General features: G+C 40.9%; 1 protein-coding gene across 1 annotated transcript in view; it reads left to right on the forward strand.

Annotated features, from left to right (window-relative positions):
* LOC134095674 (ethanolamine-phosphate cytidylyltransferase-like) overlaps positions 1-23,193 on the forward strand; it is a 30,895-nt gene extending 7,702 nt beyond the window's left edge. Inside the window, exons 2-13 of the mRNA XM_062549337.1 lie at positions 263-351; positions 516-677; positions 3,224-3,290; positions 3,365-3,449; positions 3,531-3,572; positions 3,949-4,087; positions 4,260-4,342; positions 9,128-9,205; positions 14,097-14,162; positions 15,486-15,551; positions 19,040-19,128; positions 20,280-23,193. Coding sequence (XP_062405321.1) covers positions 263-351; positions 516-677; positions 3,224-3,290; positions 3,365-3,449; positions 3,531-3,572; positions 3,949-4,087; positions 4,260-4,342; positions 9,128-9,205; positions 14,097-14,162; positions 15,486-15,551; positions 19,040-19,128; positions 20,280-20,400 — 1,087 coding nt within the window. The 3' untranslated portion in view covers positions 20,401-23,193. The remainder of the gene's footprint in view (positions 1-262; positions 352-515; positions 678-3,223; positions 3,291-3,364; positions 3,450-3,530; positions 3,573-3,948; positions 4,088-4,259; positions 4,343-9,127; positions 9,206-14,096; positions 14,163-15,485; positions 15,552-19,039; positions 19,129-20,279) is intronic.
* Positions 23,194-25,998: the final 2,805 nt, after the last annotated feature.

Below are 25,998 nucleotides of genomic sequence, written 5' to 3' on the forward strand. Positions count from 1 at the left end.
GAGAAATATGCAAGCATAAAACGAGCGAAAACGAAAAACGAAACCGAAACCAGAGATGAAATCGCCAATCCTGCATTGTTCCTCTTTAAAGGAGGGGTGTATTACGCAATAGTTTATTTTACGTTACATATTTTTAATGAATCATTATTTTATTTTGTAGAATTATCCAAGGAGGACAGTGGTGAATAATCTTTACAGTCACTGTATATTTAGAACTGGACAAACTTATACCCCCCCTATTATAAACCTCTTTGTTTTGCAGTTATGACATGGTTCACTACGGCCATTCTAACCAGCTGAGGCAAGCTAAAGCCATGGGAGATTACCTTATAGTGGGGGTGCACACTGATCGTAAGTTATCTACTTTTACCGTTACACTTACACATGGACATGCTCTTGTATTTAGTCCCCTCTATATTTCACTATTCTTAATAAATACTTTGCGTTGAAATTCTGACTTTTTATCTGGAATGTAGCTGATGTCTCCCACTTTGTTTCTTCCACACTTTCCACAGGAGAGATTGCAAAGCATAAAGGGCCTCCAGTTTTCACACAAGCTGAACGGTATAAGATCGTGCGTGCGATCAAATGGGTAGATGAAATTGTAGAGGGGGCACCCTACGTTACCACCTTGGAGACCCTGGACAAGTACAACTGTGACTTCTGTGTACATGGAGGTTAGAAAAGCGTCTGGATTTGCACTTCTCCACTAATTAACAATACCTCCCAAACACGCACACCTATTAAGCGGCTAGCATGCTCCTGTGTCTGCGTTATTGAGTCGACCAAAATTTAATACCGTGCGTCTCTTTCACGCGTAGACTGCACATGTGTGAAACGGAACTGCTGTAAACACGCCCCTCCAGTAGGTAGAACACGTACAGGAACAATGCTTGAAAGGCAGCAAACAGGCCCCAGTCGTGGCGCGACTGGCTGGGGCACCTGCACCGCACGCCGGCGACCCGGGTTTGATTCCCGCCCCGTGGTCCTTTCCGGATCCCACCCTACTCTCTGTCCCACTCGTTTCCTGTCACCCTACACTGTCCTATCTGATTAAAGGCATAAAAGCCCTAAAAAATATCTTAAAAAAAAAAAAACGCAGCAAACAGAGACAGAAGAACACTTAAACTGGCGTTTTTCCTACACGGTAATGTTGTTATATGGAGACAAAACATTAGCCTTTGAGTATTTTAATAGTCAGTAGTAAACAAAGACCTCCTATGTCAGTGGTCGGCAATAGGCGGCCCGCGGGCCAGATGCGGCCCGCAAGCAAAAAACATCTGGCCCGTGAGATCTTTTGAACCAGAGAATGAAAAAAAAAAAAAAAAAAAAAACCTTTTTAAAAATCGGACTGCCAGTCTCAAACATGCTCTTTATTTTGAAACGTAACTTTCCAGAACTGAAGAATATCAATCAATCTAAATGCTTAGATATTTGTTTCATCTGAATACGAGTGAAGCACGCAGCGAGGTGCAGCGTGAACGCACAACATGCAGAATCAAATGAAGTCAGTGGACAGCGCTGGTTCTCAAATTCCAAGCTAGTCCCTAAAACACATGTTGTCATTCAAACAACGGACATAGGCTTGGTGATAATTAAAACACGACTTCTTTTAAACAGGCCTGACATCAAACAGGCAATTTACGCACATAGAACTGTGAAAAGTAAAACACGAGTTTCAAACATTAATAGCGTGCGTGTTATTTAGGAACGCAACCTTTAAATTAGCATGCTTACTTTCGTGGTGCCGTCTTGTACTCTTTGCATGCAGAGAAACCCTCGTTAGTAGGCCTATTACAGATCAGGCATGTGGGCTTTGCATTAATACAATTAGGGAGGATGAAGGCATAGTTCTCTGTCCATTCATCATTAAAGATCCTGTTTTCGCTGTTAACTTTTCTCTTCAGATTTTTTCATAGTGCCATTTTTTGACAGCTAACAGCAACGCGTGGAAATGTTTTTCTGGTGTTTTTTATCATTATTTTTTTAAAGACACAGGCATATAATAGCGCCCCCAATGACCAGTCGACAAATTTAACCTACATCAGCCTGCTTGAATGTCCCTGCTCTGTCATTTCAAGAGCGCCTGTCATTTTTACCTCCTCCGATATTAATTAATTAAATTAGCCATTGTTTTGGTTGTGAACTTGTGGCCCGCTATGTAATGGCTCGGAAAATATCTGGCCCGATGCCAAACTTAATTGCCGACCCCTGTCCTATGTAATCCAAGTTGTGTAAATGGACTGAAGTTCGCTCTAAATATATACTTTTATCGATTATGCTAACCGTTAGCATCTCAATGGGATTTCTCATAGACATTTGCCATAAGCTAACGCATTCGTTTCTATTCTGTAACTTGGAATGCTACGTGTGGTATGCTGTGCGTGTTCTGGTGGATGATAAATGGAGAGATGCGACGAACCAACTCATCCAACTTTTCAGCAGACATGCGAAAGTACTCGTGGTGCTTCTCCTCATCTAACAGCCGCATCTTTTGTGTGGAACACTCCTTCCCTGGCTCTTCCTTCGTTCAGTGGTCGCACAGCCCAGAGTATCACAGTTAATTCGTAGTGCGCAGGCGCTAACCTTGATCGGCTGGCGCGCATTCAGGACAACAGACATTGGAGTATGCCTCGTATACGCGTCTAGAATGACACACGTCAAACGTCCAGTGCCGCGTGCGCGTGACGCAGACGCGGGAGCATGCAAGAGCCTTTACTCCTACCCACACACACACACCATTTCATCCACCCAAACACACAACATACCCTCCCCCAAACACACACCGGTACACCCCCGCCCTCCCTCACACTTTCCATTACCCTCCCCACACACACTCACTGGCTCTTGAGCATAATCATTTCATGAGTATATGACAATATACTTGAACTTGAACTAATACATGATTAATTTTAAATTAAACCACTCAAAATGGCTCAGACCAAGCAATACAACAATCAATTGAACACTGAAGGGAAGAAGGTTTATAATGATAACTAGAAAAGCACTCAGAGAGCGTAGACCTCTTCCCTGAAAATTTCATCAAAATACATCCATTACTTTTTGAGTTATCTTGCTAACAGACAGACAGACAGACAGACAGACAGACAGGCCCAGATGAAAACATAACCTCCTTGGCGGAGGTAATAATAATAATAATAAATTTTATATATTAAGCGCCTTTCAAGACACCCAAGGTTTATGGCATGCCTTGTCTCCTCAGATGATATCACACTGACTGTGGATGGGAAGGACACATATGAAGAAGTAAAGAAGATGGGTAGATATAAGTAAGGACATCCGACTAACTTTCTCATGGAAATATGCCATGTTATGCTAGGTAATGATCCTCCCTCTTCTGCAGAGAATGTAAACGAACCCAGGGTGTGTCTACAACAGATCTGGTGGGACGTATGCTTTTGATGACTAAAGCACATCACAGTAACATGGTAAGCAAGTGTCTCTATTTCCTTATGTATGCATTTCTGCCTTTGCTATTGTGTCATTCTCTGTATCTGTCTCCTGCACAGGATAATTCAGATTATCAACAGCACACTGACAACTTCGGAAAGGTGAGATTATTCATTATTTATATGATCAAGCTATGCACACAAGTTTATATTATGTTATTGTTTCATGACTGCAGCCATGACTAGTGGATGTTAATTGGAATTAGATGTACTAATGGCAAAGACATAACAGGTTAGAATGTTTCCTTGAGTAAAAATAATAATGAAGAAAACAGAGCATGACTGTGGAACATAGGATATATAACTCTACTTAATGTTGAAAGTAAGCTTATGTTACCTGCATTGTACCATACTGTACATCTGGTGCTGATGTTTACTTATATATTAAAGTAAAAGCGTTGCTCTCGATGGAGCAAGTCATTTGTTATTAATTGTGTTCAGAAATGGTTCTGAGGTGGTTTTATTACTATTTGCCCAGGGTCCTAAAGGCCACAGTCCATGGACAGGTGTGTCACAGTTTCTGCAGACATCCCAGAAAATCATTCAGTTTGCTTCTGGGAAAGAGCCACAACTGGGAGACACAATCATATATGTGGCTGGAGCATTTGATCTCTTCCGTATCCTTTTTATGGGAGGTGGGGTCTGCTTTAAGTTGTCATTTCACAAATGTAACTGACACTTAACAAAAGCTGAGGTGATTGTGAGTGATGTTAATCTGTGAACTCTTATAATGCATGTCAGTTCATTCTGTGTATCTTTGAAATGATGTAGCTTTCTTGACATTGTGAGACATCGGTCATGTTGACTTCTTGGAAACAGTATACAAGCAGGCAGAAAGACCATATGTCATTGTGGGGTTACACTTTGACCAGGTGAGTCCCATTTTGATAAAAAGTTCCGTTGAGGCCAAAATGATTACCCCCCCCCCCCCCCCCCCTGAAATTTTGGAACGTTACTCTAAAATTCTCCCTACATCCCTGATAAAATTTAAAAAATCTAACATATGCCAGTGTTATTATGTAGAATCTGGTGTTAATATTATTATGAACACCTGTCTGAGAGGGGACTGCCTTTACAGGCATGCTGAAGATGAAGGAAAAACATTGAGGCCTATACCATGGAGAAAGGCTATACTCTAATTTCGAGATGCTTCACAGTCTCTAGAACAGCTGTGCGAGGCATCATTACAAAGTACAAAGATTTCTAAGTTTGTTGAGAATAAATTCCCATGGCAACTTATGTAGCATCTCTTTTGTGAAACCAAGTCAAGGGTAAATTCATCCAGGATGACCAAAAAATCCCGGCTTAATCCCTTATCTCGGTTTTGTGAAATACCCCTCTGGTCCTTGATCAGCATGATAATAACCCAAAGCATAGTGAAAAGTGGTCTAAAACGCCCTAAAGGATACCAAAATCAAGGTGTTGGAGTGGCCTACACAGAGACCAGACCTCAACCCCATTGAGAATCTGTGGCACGTGAGTCCATGCAAGAAAACCATGCATTTTGGATGAGCTGGAGCTAAAGTGTGTTTAAAGAGCCAACCTAGTAAAAGAAATGAAATGAAAGGCTACCCTGTTGACTATTAAAGGAACACTTCACCGTTTTTTCATATTAAACTATGTTATTCCCTTAATTAAGACGAGTTGATACATACCTCTCACGTTTCAATGCGTGCACTCACTGGCTCTGGCCCGCGGCGCAACTTTGATAGCATTTAGCTAGCCCAATGCATTCATTAGGATCCAAACAGAGATGAAGTTAGAAGCAACCAAACACCTCCATGTTTTCCCTATTAAAATACAGTTACACGAGTAGTCACACGACCAAGTGTGGTGAGACAAAATAAAACATGGTGCATTTCTAAGCAGGAAGGTACATTGGGATAAAAAAATAACATTGGGAGCACTTAGACTCTGCGCAGTAATATCCTCACTCCAAAGTGAAACTGAAAGAGCAAGAGTGATGATATTACTGCGCCACACAATATAGTTATCCCTCTTACCTGCTTACAAATGCACCACGTTTTATTTTCACCATACTTGGTCGTGTGACTACTCGTGTAACTGTATGGAGGTGTTTGGTCGCTTCTAACTTCATCTCTGTAGGCCCTTTTCCACCGACAGAGAACCAGCTCCGTTCCCGTTCGCGAACCAACATTTGAACCATTCGTCGTGTTTCCACCACACAAAATCTGGTTCGGAACGTGGCACCTTGGTTCGGAAGTCGAACCAAAAAATACTTGGTTTTTCCTGCAAACCGGAGTGGGCGTGTCATTGCGCAATTCAGAGGGGAGAAGGCTAAAAGCATGAGTTTTCCGTCCATATCAACTGTTGCCATGAGTAAGCAAAACGATTCAACTAGCATGACACTGCTGACGTTGACTAGCATTTTAAATAACTAGTTTCTGTCCTTTCTATGGGAAAACTGGTCATATCATTCTCCAGTTTATGCATCTCATTAACTTTTGCTTTTGCATGCACCACCCATTGTTGATGACGCATCCTTGGTTCGGTTCAGAACTGGTGTAAATGCGGGCTGGTTCACTAGATAGCACCACGGTTCAAAGAATTCTGAACAGCACCAGTTCAACACCATGTTCGTTTTTGGTGGAAAAACGCCTTGTTTGGATCCTAATGAATACATTGGGCTAGCTAAGTGCTATCAAAGTTGCGCCGCGTGCCAGAGTCAGTGAGTGCACGCATTGAAACGTGAGAGGTATGTATCAACTTGTCTTAGTTAAGGGAATAATGTAGTTTAATATGAAAAAACAGTGAAGTGTTCCTTTAATGGTCTGGGGGCTAATCATTTTTAACATGTCAATTCTTCCTTTTCTTGTCACAAATCAGAGCATGAGTAAAAAATGATCATCAAACTTTGTGGGCATGCTGTCTTTGCTCTTTCGTAAGCATATAAACTAGGCACATTTTTGGAAATGGTAATTTTCATGCATAAACAAAGGATTATGTCTGATTTCACAAGGGGGGCTAATCATTTTGGCCTCAACTGTACATGTAAACAATGTTATATGAACTTCCAAGCTAACAACTTTGCAGTCAGATCTAAATTGAATGCTGTCTCAGACATCTATAGGTGTATAATTAGGGGTGTAAAGATTCACCAATATGTATCAGTAACCGTTTTGACTGGTAGAGATGCGAATGTAGCGATAAGTGAACCCCTGGGTCAGTTTAAATGTCCGTTGAACCAGTCGATGGCCCGATTTGAAAATGAGAAATCAGTTGCTGCTTAGCAACTGAACACTACAAATGATGTTACTTTTCAAAATGACCGACTGATTCATTATATATACACTATATTACCAAAAGTATTCGCTCACCTGTCTTGTCTCACAAATGAACTTCAGTCACATCCCATCCTTAATCCAGAGTTTATTGTGACGTCAGTCCACCCTTTGCAGCTAGAACAGCTTCAACTCTTCTGGGAAGGCTTTCCACAAGGTTTAGGAGTGTGTTTATGGGATTTGACCATTCTTTCAGAAGCACATGTGTGAGGTCACACACTGATGTTTGACAAGGAGACTGGCTCTCAGTGTACACTCTAATTCATCCCAAAGGTGTTCTATTAGGTTGAGGTCAGGACTCCGTGCAGTCGAGTCAAGTTCATCAAGACCTTGCTTTGTGCACTGGTGCACAGTCATGTTCAGTTGGAACAGGAAGGGGCTATCCCCTGAGTTGAGTCCCTTAGTTCCAGTGAAAGGAACTCTGAATGCTTCAGCATTATTCTAGAGATTTTGGACAATTCCATGCCCCCAACTTTGTGGGAAGTTTGGGGATGGCTCAATGTGAAATGTTGGCATTTGGGTCATTCCACGCCAAATCAACCAGAGCCCACGCACTTGCGTCTCAAAAAAATCTGAAAAAAATACCATGTGTGCCTATGTTACCCAGGAGACACTCTGTAAAATGTTTTTGTGCTAAGATCAATACTTTTCAAGTAACAGCCAGTTTTACAGGGGGAGGGGGGTGTCAAATTTGTTCTACCTCTTTTTTTGTCAAAGTTCACAAGCTCATTGCTCAAGAACTAGAATCTGTAGGAGGCTCAAATTTTGCAGGCTGGTGCATAAATAGGAATAGTATGCAGTAAAATCACCACGAGTAGTCTGGATGATCCTGCATAGTCATAGCAGTCCCTCAAAGTTGATCAAAATCTTATTGGAGTTCTTGGCTGGGCTCTGCTTAGGCTTACATAAGACATATTTTTACTCAACATAGGCTCTTGATTTTTTTTCTCTTATTGAGATCAGTAGAAACACTCTCCGAAAAAGCAATGAAGAGAAAAGAAAATCCATCAGGGACTGAACAGCAGACCTCACAAGTTTGAAAAATAATTTTGGATCTCATATTCAGAGCACCCTAACACCTTGTGGGAATATACAAAGATTTTTTTTATATTTTTTTTGTTAATCTGCATTACCTCTTCTTTTTAAAAACACCAATTTGACTTGTCTTATGCGAATCTTTCTTTTTCATTTTCCACCCTAAACATGGACAAAATGCACCATTGAGATCAATATGTTTTGTCCCCACCCGGCAATTTCAGTGATTCAGTGATTTTAGTGGCACCTAGTGGTTACCCTATACAAAACAAATCTCTCAATAGATCTCTATGGTGCATTTTGCCCTTGTTCAGGGTGGGAAATGAAAAAGAAAGATTTGCATAAGACAAGTCAAATTGGTGTTTTTAAAAAGAAGAGGTAATGCAGATTATAGACAAAAATATAAAAAAAATCTTTGTATATTCCCACAAGGTGATAGGGTGCTCTGAATATGAGATCCAAATTTATTTTTCAAACTTGTGAGGTCTGCTGTTCAGTCCCTGATGGATTTTCTTTTCTCTTCATTGCTTTTTCGGAGAGTGTTTCTACTTATCTCAATAAGAAAAAAAAACCAAGAGTCTATGTTGAGTAAAAATGTGTCTTCTGAAGGCCTAAACAGAACACAGCCAAAAACTCCAATAAAATGTTGATCAACTTTGAGGGACTGCTATGACCATGCAGGATCATCCAGACTACTCGTAATGATTTTACTGCATACTATTCCTATTTATGCACCAGCCTGCAAAATTTGAGCCTCCTACGGATTCTAGTTCTTGAGCAATGAGCTTGTGAACTTTGACAAAAAAAAGAGGCAGAACAAATTTGACACCCCCCTCCCCCTGTAAAACTGGCTGTTACTTGAAAAGTATTGATCTTAGCACAAAAACATTTTACAGAGTGTCTCCTGGGTAACATAGGCACACATGGTATTTTTTTCAGATTTTTTTGAGACGCAAGTGCGTGGGCTCTGGTTGATTTGGCGTGGAATGACCCATTTACAACATGGAATCTAAAATTAGTCGAACAACGATCGGTTTAAAACTTGTGGCTATTCTTCATAGGGAAGTTTTCAAAAATCTGTTTGGTGATCTCTTTGGATATCGCCTTTTTGACAGAGGAATGGGAGGAGGGACATCGTCCAATAGTTCTCCACTTGAGTGAGAGCCAGAGGTTTATTTGAGCAGCTCGGTAACCTGAGCCATTTGAAATAAACGTTATAAAGAACTCTTCACAATAGGAAATCCAACCAAGCAGTGGTAGAACATTACATTACTGTATGGATATTTCTGTAATATTGTTTTGCCCTGTTTTTGTCTTTAGGAAGTGAATCGCTATAAAGGAAAGAATTATCCCATCATGAATATTCATGAAAGAACTTTGAGCGTGCTGGCTTGCAGGGTAAGATACACACATGCACTCTCTCTGTCTCTAAGGTTTGCCTAACTAATGCCCAATGTCCTTTTTGTGTATACTTTCATACCTAAAGCTGTGCAGAATATGGATTGATCAGTTATTACAGATGGTACGGGTTGAGAATGCTCCTTTCTTTGCTGCACATCGGGAATCCCGAAGGTTCAGCATTTGTAATTAAAACTGCAACCGCAAGGGGGCAAGATAAGACCGCCCTAATAACATGCAGGTTCGGCTCATGCCGGAAAAACATGATAAAATCCGAAGACACCGCGCTGGTGACAAGCGGAGAAATGAAACATGACACTCAGCATCTCAGATCGCAGTTGCAGAGTTTTCGAATGTTTTTACAACCCAGCTGGTATCCGCCGTTCATTCCGACATATCCCCACTCGGCGGTATTTCACTTTTTTTTGTCAAACAACGTGCCATTCCGACATGAGGTCATTAAATAGGCTATTAATGTCATAACTATTAGGCTATCATTAGGCTTACGCGACTAGGGGAAGTGAAAGCAGTTCTGCATAGACATTGCAAGTTTTCATGGTGATCATCAGTGCAGCTGTAGCTGATTGTGAAAGCCGATTGGAAATACATAAGTTTAGAGCGAACGTTTCAATATGTTTGCCATGGTAGACAAAAACACTCAAATAAAACAATAGCCTAAATAACTGTAGTGCGTAATGGACACGGCTCTATCCTAAATAATTTTCGAGGTTCGCCATTTGGTAATATGACCTATCCTTACTGACAATAATTTAGATTGAGCACAACTAAAGTTGCACAAAGGCAAAATACAGTCCTGAGCCTATTATAGCCTGGCGAATTAGCCTATTGTAGATGTGCAAAACCAGCATTTGCGTGCGTGCTTGCCGGTGAGGTGTAGCCTACAAAAATGAACATAACATCTGATTATTATGGCTATAGGATATAGGCTATTGGTAAGAGAAGAGCTGGTTTAAAATTCAAGTGTAGTAAAAAAGTTTGTGCACATCCCCGGTCAAGGTGCAGAACAAGAGTAAATCATAAAAAATGGAAAAAGGTTCGCACTCTTGAAATCCTTTTTTTATTTTATTTTATTTTCTTTAGCACAAAGGAATGACGTTTCGACCGTGTGGTCTTCTTCAGATTAAAATTCAAGTAACGTGCGCTATTTAACCCCTCGAGACCAACTGTATTGCATTCTGCTGACACAGCCAGACGACGCTCCCAACCCATTCATTCGTTTTGGCCACGAATGAATGGGTTTGCCCTTAGTTTAAATGGAGGCCGGGGAGAGCGCGCGGCAGCTATTGTTATGTATGGAGCTGGCTTAACAAAGTTTCGTGCGTGACATATATATATATATTCCTGCATGCTGCATTACCGTGACCCTTAAGGCGCTAGCACACTCCTCCGTCTGCGTCACGCGCACGCGGCACTGGACATTTGACGTGCGTCAATATAAGAGGCATACTCCAATGTCTGTGTCCTGAATGCGCGCCAGCCGATCAAGATTAGCGCCGGCGCACTACGAATTAACTGTGATACTCTAGGATGTGCGACCACTGAACTAAGGAAGAGCCAGGGAAGGAGTGTTCCACACTTAAATACACAAAAGATGCAGCTGTTAGATGAGGAGAAGCACCACTAGTACTTTCTCATGTTTGCTGAAAAGTTTGATGAGTTGGTTCTTCACATCTCTCCATTTATCATCCACCAGAACAGGCACAGCACACCACGCGTTGGCTAGCATTCCAAGTTACAGCTAAACTAATGGGTTAGCTTATGGCTAATGTGTATGAGAAATCCCATAGAGATGCTAACGGTTAGCATAATCGATAAAAGTATATATTTAGAGCGAACTTCAGTCCATTTACACAACTTGGATTACATATGAGGTCTTTGTTTACAACTGACTATTAAAATACTCAAAGACTAATGTTTTGTCATCATATAACAACGTTAGCGTGTAGGAAACGCCAGTTTAAGTGTTCTTCTGTCTCTGTTTGCTGCGTTTTAAGCGTTATTTCTGTACGTGCTCCACCTACTGGAGCGGCGTCTTTACAGCAGTTCCGTTTCACACATGCGCAGTCTACGCGTGAAAGAGACGCGCGGTCTTAAATTTTGGTCGACTCAAAGACGCGACGCATGCCGTAAAAATGACGCAATTCTCGTCACGCGCTCACCAGTGCCGCGTGCGCACGACGCAGACGCCCGACCATACTCGGGCCTTTAGCCTACCTTGTGGATGATTTTTTCTCATTGGAATACAGCAGGACAGGATGCCTTTTATCTAACAAACGCAAAAGCTGAGATAGTTGGAAGGACTAGGGGGGTATTCCACCAAGCTCGCTAATAAAGGTGGCGCTTAACAGAAATAACCTGGCTTGAACTAGCGTCAACTTTTACTTGGGGCTGAAGCCGTTCCATTAACTTATGTTAGCTGCATCTTGGCCTCGTTTATTCAAACAAGGCTTAAATCAGCTTCGTGTCTGCTCGTGCATGAGGTAGAAAAGTAGACCGAAACCGTAGATTGACGAAAAGAGGATATATGTCGTAAAATTAAGGCAAACTAGACGATTTCAGTTAGATTTACATGCGCCATCTACAGAATTTTCATCGGAAGTAATCAAATTGAACACCGAGTGAAAAAAATAGATAGTTGCCTACAGAAAAGGATAATAACGAAATCGTAGGCTACTGTAAATCGCTAAACAACCTAATTATGATGGTTTGAATTGTGACTTTGATTGTCTTCACTCTGAACAAAACGAGTGAATAAGCAGGCTATTTAAACTCAAAACAACTTTGGCATAGGCTATTCAACAATAAAGATAACCTACGTTTGTAGATTAAAAGGGTTCACTCTGAAATATTTTTTAGGTGGTCATAAAATAAATTAGTATATTGTCCTGGGAGTATTGGGAGAAAACCTAGCCTATTGTCTCCCATAAGCATAGGCTATAGTTCTGCCAAAGTGTTTGTGAAATATAATTATCTGATATTGGCTTTCAATTTGTCATTTAATATTTAATTTGGCCACGAACTCATTAACTGTTTACAACACAATACAGTGTGATATTTGTGTTTTTCGTTTATTAGATTTAATGCATGTTTGACATGTAAACAGGCCTTCTGCCCGTTAACTTAAGGCCTTCTTTTGCATGGGGTTGCTCGCATCCGCCCGTAACCTTATATTATGTGCGTAGTGGCAGTATACTCTTGATTATAATAAGAGGCAAATTGTTACAGGACAACCTAAACTGACTTCCCCAATGCTTCCCCGCAGCACATTTCATTTTTAAAAGCATATAATATAGGATGAACAAAGTCTATGGACTTGCTATATTAAATCCAGTAGCCTAATAATTAGGCTATGTGCCACATCCGATTTCGCAAGTGATGTAGTAGGCTACATTTAAAAATTGACAGCCTTCTGTGAGACTATCCATTACAGCATCATGAAGAGCAATTGTCTTGAGCGATCATTCCCCCTCCCCCACACTCGTCTAACCAATTCACTTAGACATTATAGCCTACCTATATGCGGCATTGAGGACGACTGCCTCCCCCCCCCTCTCTCTCGACAGACACTTGAGCCTGACTTTAATTATTTAAATGTGAAAATGTGTGTGTGTGTGCTGAAATACAAATTCACATATTAACTTTTCTTTTCAGCAGACATCGCAAACATAAAAAAAAATCGCAAAACTGAGAAAATCTTTCATTTTTTAAATAAAACAATGCCTTTTGTCTTGATGGGTTCCGGAGAGGTGCGTGGAGTGGGGTTTGAACCCCGGTCACCGGCGTTGGGTACAGATGCCTCAACCAGTTGCGCCACAGCTTGAGTCATATTACTTTTTCGATTAGCCTACTTTTTAACACTTGCCAACAAACATAAGGGATTCAGTCAGTCGAGTTTATTTATTCGCAGCATGCACTTGAAACGCCGATCAAAAGTTCTGACATGTTAAACTGACGTTAGTCATTAATTCACCTCACGATAAAATGCTGTCATTTAGCTTGACGCACAGTAGCCTATGCCTATCTCTGAATCAATATGAACATGCATACCGAGATCTAGATAAGTTGCTAGAAGTGTATTTTGCGGAGCTAGGCCTACTAGTTGATGGTTACAATGAATCACCCTCACTCGCATATCTGACCATCCATTTTTACAATGTTACAAAATTCGCAATCTTCTCCATGCATGTAGCCTACGGTTATAAGTAAAGTGACAAGCATAGGCATGTATTAAAGAGATTTCTGTTAAATACATTTTATTTTCAGTTGTCAAAAGTGGTGGGGACGAAATCTGTGATAACAACATGTACCCATCGTCGAACACATGCCTCCGTTTTAAAATAGCCTATAAACATTTCTAAGTATTCCTAGCATATAAATGTAGCCTAATGTCCATTTTGTCCATCTCTTTCGTCTTTGCCTTGACAATAATAGCATATTCACGGAAATGTGGTCTTGTTACCGTAATGAATTAATGAATTAATCTAAGGTTGCCTATCGAGTCTTTCAGGTTGAATTGAAGGCTATTTCCTTCTGATAGGCCTATAGGCGATTTTATAAAACCATTTTCATTAATTTCAACAATGGTTTATTGAAACGTCGTTTGATTAATTTCGCCAGTCATCACCTTCATTTTAATGATCAAGTGAGACGGATATGCGCTCTTCATCATTAAATGCAGTTGAAATGCGGGTTGAAACTTTCTGCCACCTGGTGATTGTTTGGGTACATTGCCTTAGTCTCGAAAAAAATCGGCTTGACAGCCTACGGGATCTCTTCGGGAGTCCGGCGGCAAAAGGTGCATTCTCAACCCGTACCCACTGTACATAGGCACAAATATACTGTATGACCTTTTTCTCTCTTCCTCTTGTAGTATGTGTCTGAGGTTGTGATTGGAGCGCCATATGCGGTGGGGAAAGACTTGCTGGATCATTTCAAGGTATGCAGCAAGCATTGAAGAGCCCTGGCATTTCAGTGTAATGCAGTATCACCACATTGAGTAATCTATACAATAAGGTGTAATATCATCCAGAGGAATGTCCCAGGAGTCCATCACACTGTTTCTCGCTGTAGGATGTGCTCAACGTAAATATGTAATTTTCTTTCAGAAAAGCAGCTAGATTAATTTGAGTGAGCTGTTTAATAACTGGCAACAAAATGTACATGGAATGATTCTAAATGTAGTCCTAATGTGTGTAAATGTAGTTCATATGCCTACAGGAACGCTGTGCGAATACGCCGCTCTGTTTGGCACCTGGCTATTTTGTGTTTGTAGGCTAATTGCTTGATTTTGAATTTCGTTTTGTGAGGCGACCTTGGGTGTCTTGAAAGGCGCTGGTTACCAAAGATTGTGGGTATGGCCGAAGAAGCAGAGGCAGTAGTTGAGGATGGACAATAATTTATTGTTAGGCTTGCCTTGAAACAAGCAAAAGAGTCCATGGAAAAAATATAAATGAGGAAAAAGGTTCACAATAATAATCTTGCAAGAATTCCATTATCCTGTGAAAAATCTATTTTGGCCTCTAATCAACATACAGAGCCGTAGTACTCACATTACATAGGCCAGACAAGACTAACATCAGACTAGACAAAGGGGAACATATACCCGGCGGCCAGCACCATTCAACATACACTGTAACACTAAACAATCAATTAATGCACAATAGACAAGACAGACTCTGAGCCACAAGCATAAACATATTACATATGCCACTAGCAAATACAATCAAATACATTGCCAAATAACGGGCTTTGTTACATGTGGAAAGGCTGAACATAGAGGCGGCTTTATTAGGACCGTCTCGAAATCCCCCACAGTATTTACGCTCAATGGAACAGTCCAATACAGCCCAGAACCAATAAAAAGTCTATTGCATCTTGCCGGCTCTCCTTTGTCACCGGACCTTCAGATGCCGAAATGAGAGGACGTCATGCACACAAATAGGTAGCTATCGGTTAAGCCAATGTTCATACGTTACCCAAGCTTACGCGTCTAACTTATTGTCTAGACAACAATAAACATACCACCATAGTTAATAGCTCCGTCTTGTGTCATTTTTCCATGCCATGAAATAACTAGCCAAATAGCAATGGCTCATGTGTGTGTGCATTGTGTGTAGGTGTATGTATGCAAACAGCTGATCTGTAGCACAAACGAGTGCAGACAGGGCATCGGACCTGTGCGGTCGTAGCTAGAACGTCACACATGCACTAGAGAAGGTAATCTCTTGCTTTAATTATGAATATGTGCTTTGTTTTCCAGGTGGACCTTGTATGTCATGGGAAGACTGAGGTGTTTCCTGATAAAGACTCCTCTGATCCTTATGCTGTAAGGAAACATTGTGTCACTCATATCATATATCAAGGCAACTTGCAAACGTACCATGGGCGCAGTGATATCACGCAGCATCTGAAAATAGTCCCCATAGACAACAAGCAGTAGTAGTACCAGTAGTTTGCAAGTTGCCTTGATTATTACGCCAGATGAGAGTGTAGTTCCATGTCAAATCAGCCTAGAAAAACGCCAGGTTTCATTTTCATTTTCTTTGTGAATAAAAAATGTTCTTCCCAAAATACTGGGGTCAAAAATATTGGCACCCCTATGTAACCCTATGGGAATTTAACACACAGGGTTAACATATGGGCAGGCAGTTTTTTATTTTTAAAGGCCACTTATTTCATGGATTCAGGATACTATGCATCCTGATAAAGTTCCTTTGACCTTTGGAACTAAAATAGCCCCATATCATCACACACCCTTCACCATACCTAGAGAATTGTCATGGTGTTTTGTTCGGTTTTGTTCAGTTAGCCTATTAGCTGGTTTGATTTGCATTGAGCTCAATGAGCATCAAAGAGTTTCCAAAAGATGATTTTATATTCCTCTTTTTAGTCAACTTTAGCATGGGTGCCAACTATTTCAGCCATGTCTTATACATGTGAAAAATTACAGAGGGATTTATGGATATCTTCTTTTGTTCTCATAGGAGCAGGAGGATTTTTTATATGTTTTTATTTTTAAAGGCCAGCTATTTCATGGATCCAGGATATTATGCATCCTGATAAAGTTCCCTTGGGCTTTGGAATTAAAATAGCCCCACATCATCATATACCCTTCACCATAGTTAGAGATTGGCATGGTGCTTTTTCCAGTTAGCCTATTAGCCTGCTTGATGCTCATTGAGCTCAATGCAAATCAAACAGGCTAATAGGCTAACTGGAAAAAGCACCATGCCAATCTCTAGTTATGGTGAAGGGTATGTGATGATGTGGGGCTAAAATCCTCCTGCTCCTATGGGAATTTAACATAGGGGTCAAATACTTATGCAACCTGTATTTAAGGAAGAACATTTATCTATTTACGATACATTCTTCAATCACAAAGAAAATTTGTGTCCTTAGCGGTTTGATTTTTACTAATTTTTTTTAATTAAGGCATTACAATCAATTCTCAAAAGATGATTTTATATTCCTCTTTTTAGTCAACTTTAGCATGGGTGTGCATACTTACTATACCCACTGTACATACACACATTTTATCTTTAGTGATGAATCTGTCCACCGATATTCCCGTTGACATCGTATGTGACCAGAATTGATGACGCTCGAAAACAACGTTCTTTTGTGGGCTGCAGTAGTCCTTGAATGCTTTCAAAATTTTCTCCATCGTAACGTTACCTGTAAGACGTCACTTTTCTGGACCAATGAGGGAACAGAGAGTGGTCGAAGGAAAAATCGTGAAGCAGCCGCGCACTGTTGAAAACATCAATTAATTCAAGCCCCTGCTAAACCTAATAAAGCTATCTCCGCTGAATATGGAAAGTTTCAGTTGAAAGTAAAGTCAATAACCGTAGTGGGTTGATAAACCCACAATATTAGCTGTTAAGGAGAATGCCTAACTGTTCTCATGACACGCGTTTAGTCCCTAGGAATAATGTTTGTGGGTATCTTCCTCGGCCGATTTAATCGGGCAGTTCCTCTTACACACTACTCGTCCCGGTTGCTGAAATAAGCAGAGACTGCAGTGCTGACTCGGGCCGCTTTGAGCTGCAATACTCTGAAACCCAATGTGTGACACGCCTGGTCTACCAACACCTTATGCTAGAGGGCTCAGGCTGAACTAAGGTGAGGCCGTCTCGCACGGACCACCCACTGGGGAACTGCTCATCGCTAACTCCGGTGCAATAGCCAGTTCTTCTGCAGCTTACTACTTCAGCTGACTTAACTTCTACGGCGGCAAAGCTAAGTCCCAGCCTTTCGCCGTGCCAAACACCGTTACCTATCACTACCACTCTGGTCTCTAAGTACAAGGAAGGCTATGCGGATTAGCACAACAATTTATTTGTCAGGTACAAGTTAAGAATTTAATACAATAAGAAGCAAGCATCTAAATGGATAATATGAAAGTTATGAAAAACAGGTTAAGAAATGCTTAGGCTATCATACAGAAAACAGACAGAGAATGAAACATACTTTACCAGCTCAGAGGAAGATGACTACACACCGAAGTGTGGGAGTTCATAGCTAATAGAGACTCCATGAATAATGTAATAATAAACGCTTTTATAGGCTACAAAGTTTGTGATTGGTTCACACAGTGACAGGGGTTACATGAATGGAGATCACATGATGAGTACTGTAGGTGAAACTGAGACCATTGTTGTAGTGAAACCACTTGAGTAAATCAATCAAGACATGACAATACATTTGGTTACATTTCCTGGTCCAAGTTGACTTCTGAGGACTTTGGACAAACATGTGACAGGAGGTCCACAATAGGCCCACACTTAGTAGCTAATCAAGAGTCCATATATGATTGAAAGGAATGTCATTAGCCTGGGAACTTAGATCCTTACAGTAACGTTAGCTCTGGCTGGGGGTAATTGTGAGTGTGTTGTACACTTCCAGTGCCTCTTCGCCAACAGTGTGAAGGAGAATGGCTACTTTGACTGTCTCTTCTGTGTCCACCGCACTAGAAGCAATAATTTACAGCCGAATCCGTTCTGCGCCAGTTTTCAGCTATATTGCCTGAAGGCCCCATCACATTGCACACGGCATGCGCTATGAAACCCATTACTTTCAATGGGTTGAGAGCGAAAAAACGGGTCTGCGGCGGCATTTTGCCGCTTTGCCGCTGTTGCGCGTACCGCGGTCAAAGTTGAAATATGTTCAACTATGACCGCGGCGCGCTGTAAGTGAATGGTCTTTTGCGCCGAGCCGTGGATGCTTGAGTTTCCGTAGGAATCCGCTGTCTTAGTTTGTATAGAAATGAAGTGACACATACAACAAGAGGGGAACATAGGGGACGCGCGCAGTAGGCCTAGATGGTTTCACTTTAGCACTTGCTCGCAGCAGCTCACCAGCTTTGAGTATGTGCACGAAAGGGTCGCGCACGGGGGGGAGGGGGAGGAGGAAGAGGAGTAAGGCCGTTAGGTGGACGAACGAGCTGTGAAATATGGTAGCGGGTAAAGAATATAATTGGCTGGAGTTTTTCGAGCCTTGCCCGTTCCACAGATGATTGACGTGTTTTATTGAATTTACATTTCAGTGCTTCCAACTCAGTGGCTGTAAATGGGTTAGGAATAGGATTTCAAGTGATTTCGCAAAAATGGCCAAAAAAAGCAAATTCCATACCCTACCTTAAGATTGCAATTTGTTTTTAGTTTTTTGTTAATCATTTTTTATTCTATTTTATATTTATTTATTTTTTGCTCATGTTTATTTATCATTGCTATTGTTTTGTGCATGACACTAAACTCGCAGCAATACCTTTTCAGCAAAACTATCCTAAATGCAGCCCTTTCCTTCTTCACACAGGAGCCAAAAAAAAGGGGAATTTTCCGGACAGTTGACAGTGGCAATGGCTTAACTACAGATGATATTGTTCAGAGAATAATTGAAAACAGGTAAGTGCTGCCTCCCTACTATTTGCTGAAAACTTGAGAATGGAGCTATGACTAGTACTATTAGTAGTAGTAGCTGTAGCAGTAGCAGTAGCAGTAGTAGTATACATTTAAAAAGTATGGTGATGTGAAAACACAATTATACAATTACAGTTATTCATTTAATTTTTTATCCAAAGCGAGACTTACTTTACAAAGTGCAATGTGTCATGCGCAGCGTCTCCTCACTTGCACACGCATCACAGTCTAGAATAAGCAAACAACGCAGTTTACATGCTTCATTATTCATTGAGGCGAGACGCGGCAGGTGAAAACATGGTTTTTGTGAGCGCCAGTCAATTTCGAGATTTTGTGCTAGTTTGATATTTTAGCATGTATTCTACCACCCTACTACACCCTACTACAACAACAAAGTCCGTTTTGCACCTTTAGGTGTTTATTTCATGACATTTTGTCTACTCGCGCCTATATATTTCTCCTAATTTCACCAAAAGCTCCCATTCTAAAGTGTCATGTACTACCGCGACCGTGATCCAAATCATATCGTGTGTGACAACGTTGGAAAGCCCTGTTTCTCCTACATGATGCTATACAATCCAAATATTTCCTTTGTATTAGAAACCAATCTCGAAAGTTCAAAGGCGAGTCTAGGCTTAGAACGGTATCCCATTGGCTGTGTTTCAAGGCCGTTATCTCAAAATGAGTTTTTTCCCCACACTCCATGCAAAGCATCTCCACTTCTGCAGCACCTACATACACCAAACTTTCCAGTCTTATTCCTAACTATATTTGGAAGATTTTTACCGAGGGATTTGTTGATATATCATTCTTGGCCTGATTTATATGATTTTGTATGCCTAAAAATCTCGCGTGAAACCAGCCAATTGATTGATATTGTACGTTTTGAGCCTTGTCATTGGTTTGAAAATTGCGATTTATTTTGATGTGGCTCCATGCCTGCTGCTATACAAGCTAATTAGCCATTTTGTTAATGCAATCAATAGTCTAACTCAAAACTCCTCCGATTAACATCATTTTGCTACCAAACCAAAGTTTGAACTCATTATCATCCAAAAATATACTCTAGGTTGGCTGTGTTTACACTTTTGGATGTAAATGTTCCTGTTACATTTTTGTTTATTGACTTTCTCTAGGCTCCAATTTGAGGCTCGAAACCAGAAGAAGGAAGCTAAAGAAATGGCAGTGATTGAGGCCATGCGTCGCAAAGAAGAGGAAGAGCAAACACAGGGTGCAGTCCAGGCTGATGTACTTTAGTTAACGAATGTTTATGCTTCAACAAGACCAAGCCAGACCCGCACGAGGGAAACCAAGCCACAGACTCCACAATATCTGCATCAGTTGCTCAATATTTCAGCCTTTGGCAAACATCTATACTCAGTTGTAGTGCAGACATATGTGAGTGAGTCTTAGACCACTATTGGATTTATTGTTTTAAATATGACCACATATATTTATTCTTATTCTCATTAGAGTACAGCCTTAAGATACAGCAAATATGTATACAGTATTTTAATATATGTATTTCTTTGGGGGAAGGGGAGCTTTTTATGCCTTTAGTGACAGAGTGACTGGAAGTGAATGGGAGAGAGAGTAGGGGTGGGATCCGGAAAGGACCACAGGGCGGGAATCGGACTCGGGTCGCCGGCGCACGGTGCAGGTGCCCCAGCCAGTAAAAGATCAGCTAAGGCCATACAGTAATAAGAAGCACAACATATGACCTTTGTCTTAGACAACCAATACATTTGTTGTTTTAGCATTGTTGATTCTGGCCATGATACATTGGTGTCCGGGAAGGAGATGACAAATACCTCATCAGTTAGCTACAGCTGGACAAGCTCATTGCTCAGGTGCATTATGAAGTGCACAGTCATAGATTCATATTCAAAGCGTGTCGCCTACATTTTTTTGTGGGTGTTTTTAAGTACTGTTTACATATCTGTGTATGTGGTTGTATTCTAATGAAGACAATGGTATATATGTGGTCTTTTTGTGAAACTGATCAAACGAAACATAACATGTAAGGTGGTCTAACACTTGAATAGTTCTACATGCCCCATTAACTGTCCACGCTTTCAGGTAATTTTGTTTGAATAAATATATAGATTTTAAATGTCAAATTTCATGATTTTTATAAGCTAAACTTTTACTATTATGTTTTCATGTAGAATACATGAATGTTTCTGAATGAATGCCTAAAAACACTGACTAACCCCAACAATATTAAATCACAAATTGTTGGGTGTGTGATACGCTTGTATCAAAGGTTATACTGCTTCTTTATTATAGTCTATGCATAATAGTAAAGAAATTTCATTTAATGTCTGATTAAATATTAAAATGCAACAGGTAAATAATAAGGGAATGGAATAAAATCATAATGTTACTGGCAAGTTTATTTAACATTTTTATTGGTCTGGCACATTGTCATTTCCATGTCTTGGGACATGATATAATGAAAAGTTCATGCGCAACTTCATGTGTGGAATGAAGCACACATTTAGGGGCAGATGTACTAACGCTTTTGCGCCCACTTTGGGCGTATTTGTTTCGCAATGTGCGCATATAAAGATGGCAAGGTATGTACAAACAAGCCGCAATGAGGTGAAGACGCAGACTGCCTGTCGCGGGAGCTGAGAATGGCAAATTGCGCTTTTCTGTCTCATGCATATGCATATCAGATGAGAGTGGGAGGTTTGTGTAAAAAGATGGGAGGAGAAGCGTAGAATGCGCCTAATTATGTATTCCCCGGCATGTACTAAAACTGCCCATGAAAGCGCACGTCTATTTTGCGCCTAAATGCGCCCAAATGCGGTTTGCTGTTAAATGCATCTTTAAGAGAATCTTTCAAAGACAACAGAATCGCTTATTAGACCACCTGTTTTGCATCTTTGTACTATATCAAAAGCAACCTTAACTTTCGTTGGCCTTTCGAACGTCTTACTTTCACGCCATTCGCTTACTTTCCTCCTTGCTAGATTTGAAAAATCTTCCATAGCCTACGTGCACAAGTAATCCTAGTTTGAGTAGAACAACTGCTCTAAATTATTTTTCTGCTTGTTGACATTATGCATTGTATTATTTCATGATCGCTAAACGTTGGATTCCTTTTAATGTTGTCATCAGTTAACTTCATTCAACTGCGCTTCTGATTGAAGTGTCGTTCAGTTGTTGTCCGTTAGGGGGCGGAGAACGGCGCAGATTACCCAACAAATATCAGGTTTGGTAAATAGGACGTAAACTGAAGTATCATAGCGTGTGCTTTCTGCGTGTTGGCCTTGGCGCAAACAACGTTCCGATCGCTAATCTACGTACATCTGGCCCTGAGTGTTTGACCTCAACCTCCTGCCCATGATACTGGACCTGTTGTGAAGTTTAGACACTTGAAAAAAAGTCAGAGGATGCATAGGGGAGAGTGGGACGGTTGAAACATTGGGTAGCTGACATCCAGGCTTATTGCTCCGGTCTGGAATGGCCTGCAGTACTATTTATACAGTACATGCTAAACTGTTTCCATGAAGCAAGAACCAAGTGTTTTTTTTTTTTGTTGCAAAAGTTTAGTAGGGCTACATGCTAATCAAGTTCCAACCAACCATGTGGCCCCGGCGTTTCGTTGATATCGTTGACCAAAAATTCAGGAAGTAGATGTGTGTGTGTGAGTGTGTGTGTGTGTGTGGGGGGGGGGGGAATTGCTTTGTCAGTTAGCATTGTGCTAGTTGCCCTGCCTTTAAAACCGTAGTCCTTAAAACCAAGGTTTTGCCGTTTAACACAGCTGAGCCTGAAGCTGGGTGTGATTTCTGTGTAACAACTCACACAGGATCAGCTGATTCCTACTAACTCAGGTGAAACTGCCTAGAAACCGGAAGTATACTCTGATTTCAAGTTTTACCCCAGCAGATGCTGTCTTAACTTCATAGTGGACGCATTTCAGGATCTTAGGGGTATATTTTTTATGACTGCTGTGGCTAAATAAATGTATTGTGTGCTATAATTATCTAAAACACTTGTGTAAAGTCAATTTTAATAAAACACAAATAATGTTGAAATATATCATGAAATAGTCTAGGCTTTTTGTGGAAATCTGGAGTCTGGAATCTGAATCTGCCCTCACCTCATTCAGTGTGTTACAGTAATGAAATGAAATCAGACAATCAATCAATTGTTGCTAATAGAACATTACAACAAGGAGCAAAAATTATATTGATCGCCACACTTCACCCTAAGTATACCCATGCACCAAACGTGGATAAACAGAGAGACATCTCCACGGCATTTGACGTTCATGCGGGTATGCCTGGGATGATTGGAATAGTGGACTACACCCACATTCCACTCATTTCCCATGGGACTGTGCACAATCCAGCCTTCACAAATACGTGGGTAAAAAAATACACTGGTCTGGTTAAACATAACACCTATACGGTAACACTTTATTTGAAGGGGTCTACATAAGGGTGTCATGTAACCGTCATAAGAATGACATGACACATGTCATGCACATTAATGACACATTATTGACGTTTATGACTGTTGTCATAATGTGTCATTCGGTTTTTGTTATGTCAAGTTGACATTGTTTGGGCGTCACCATTATGACAACTTGACATTAGGCAAGATGACATTATTTGAAGGCATCTTTGTCATGACAACTTGACATTAGGCAAGAAAATGTAATCCGTTTACAATATTGTCATGACAACTTGACATATAACTGTGTTTGGCCTGACTTATTTTCTAGGTTTTTTAAGTGATGAGTGTCGTGGAAAAAATGTTCCACTATGCGAATCCATTATCACTAATTAATACTTAACACTTAACTATATACTAAATAGCACTCTGGAACAAAGCGTCCGTAGGAGACAATACAGACAGGAGACTTCTGTAGACTGTTGATCTTTATTCTCCATATTGCAATGATAGTACAGCGAAAACAAAGTTTCAGGCTGACAGTCAAGACAATAGGGAGAAGGTGAGGTGTCATCCGCTGGGGATCCCGATGAACGTCCTACCTAAGATGGCGGGGTCTCATCTTATATACCTAAAGCACACTTCTTGGCGTCCCCGCTCGCATCACCCCATATTCTTTTAGCCAATCAGCGTAAAGTTTATGTCATTTTCCTCGGACCTTGTGTTCTTGTGTTTCTTTGCTTTGATATGCCAGGGGATGATATAGACTCTCTCTCTCAGACACTTTCTTCTTGACATTTCTATTATGGATGGTTGTTCCAAATTAGTTGTGTGGCGAGTTTTCTGGTACCTCAGACAGTGTGCCTCCCATTGTCCTCTATCGGACCCCGCCAGCTCGGACCCCGCCAGCGGATCACATCCCCTCTCCCTTGATCATGAAGATTCACCTGGTCCTTTCTCGGACCCGACCAGCGGATGACCTCCCCTCTCCCTTGAACATGAGGGTTCAGCCCTAATATGGCTTTCCGTCCCATATAACTCTTTGGTTTGCTTAGATGGTCAGTTAAGATATTCTAGATGAAAGTGCATTCAGCAAAACCAGATGCTAATGCTGGTGCTGATGTTTGCAGAAAAATGCCAGACACAGGAACACACAAGAACATACAGTACTGTATGCAGTAGGCCCCATGTTACAGCTTATGAACCACACTAAGATCAAAGGCAGTAGGCCCAATTTTAAAGCTTATGAACCATGAATGCATCCTGTGAATTCTGACTAAAATATCACATATAATCTGAAAACCACCACATATTCCCCCCTTTGAGGCTAAACTAGCCTCACTCCACAGTTGACAGCATATACGATGCGCCATGTGACTGAATATACTGTCATGGCATTACATCAAAACGCGTGAACATGCACTGGGGAACACCACATATAATTGTCCCCTGAAACAAGTGATGATTATAGTAACTATAAAACGTAATATACCATGACTTCAGGGAATTAAATGATGACAAGACATTATTAATATGAATAATGGTCATATACAAACATCATGTAGGAATTGTCACAAGTTTTTTTTTTTTTTTTTTTTCCAACTGGCTTACACCCATCCGTGTGTGCCCAGACAAGTACCCTTCTGAAAAAATGGTTAAACGATTCCATAACACACATAATTAATATCAAGCATGTGTAAATAGTAATATGACCCATATTATGTTAGGCTATGTGTGAATACTAATACTATCAAGATTATGTTTTTTTTGTAATGTGTTCAATACTTTTAAGATTATATTATGTGTAACTATTAATACTAATGATCAAACCTGGGACGCCCAGATCGGGTGACAGAAAGACCAATTTCCTGCTATGAACAATGGCTAGGACCCGAGACGGATTTGTCCCTAGAAGTGACTGGTAAGTTAGTCCTTCTAAACATAAAATACAATTTTATGCAACGGCCATCATGCCAAATCAGTGGTTCTTAACAATGTCATGAGTATTTTTGTCCCTAATCTGACAATCCGTTCGCTACGACTATACTGTATGTGACATAATCAGTAGATATGTGGATTATATATCGATTATAGTTTGGTTATACTACCTACATGCTCCACCCGCCTGTTGTCCCGTAGCATCACCCCCCTTGGATATCTCACAAGTACCACCACATACATGCCCCTTTCGGGCTGGGTGGGCGTCACTGGTCGCAAGTGTACGCCACACCATGGAGAAGTGCTGCCAGTACCCTGTCTAGGTGGCCCCTGCTGACCAAAGTGGGGTCCTACCCGTCCTTGGGTACTGTCGGAGCCACAAACTCCACCATATCTTCAGGCGGTCGGGGTGAGCATATGGCAGGCCGGGGTGAGAGCATCTTTTTGTAGGTTCCAAGCAAGCATTACAAGCAAGAGTTATCCAACTCTGCTGGATGGCCTTGCAAATGA

This window comes from Sardina pilchardus, chromosome 1, assembly GCF_963854185.1.
Source record: "Sardina pilchardus chromosome 1, fSarPil1.1, whole genome shotgun sequence".
In the NCBI taxonomy this organism is placed as follows: Eukaryota; Metazoa; Chordata; class Actinopteri; order Clupeiformes; family Clupeidae; genus Sardina; species Sardina pilchardus.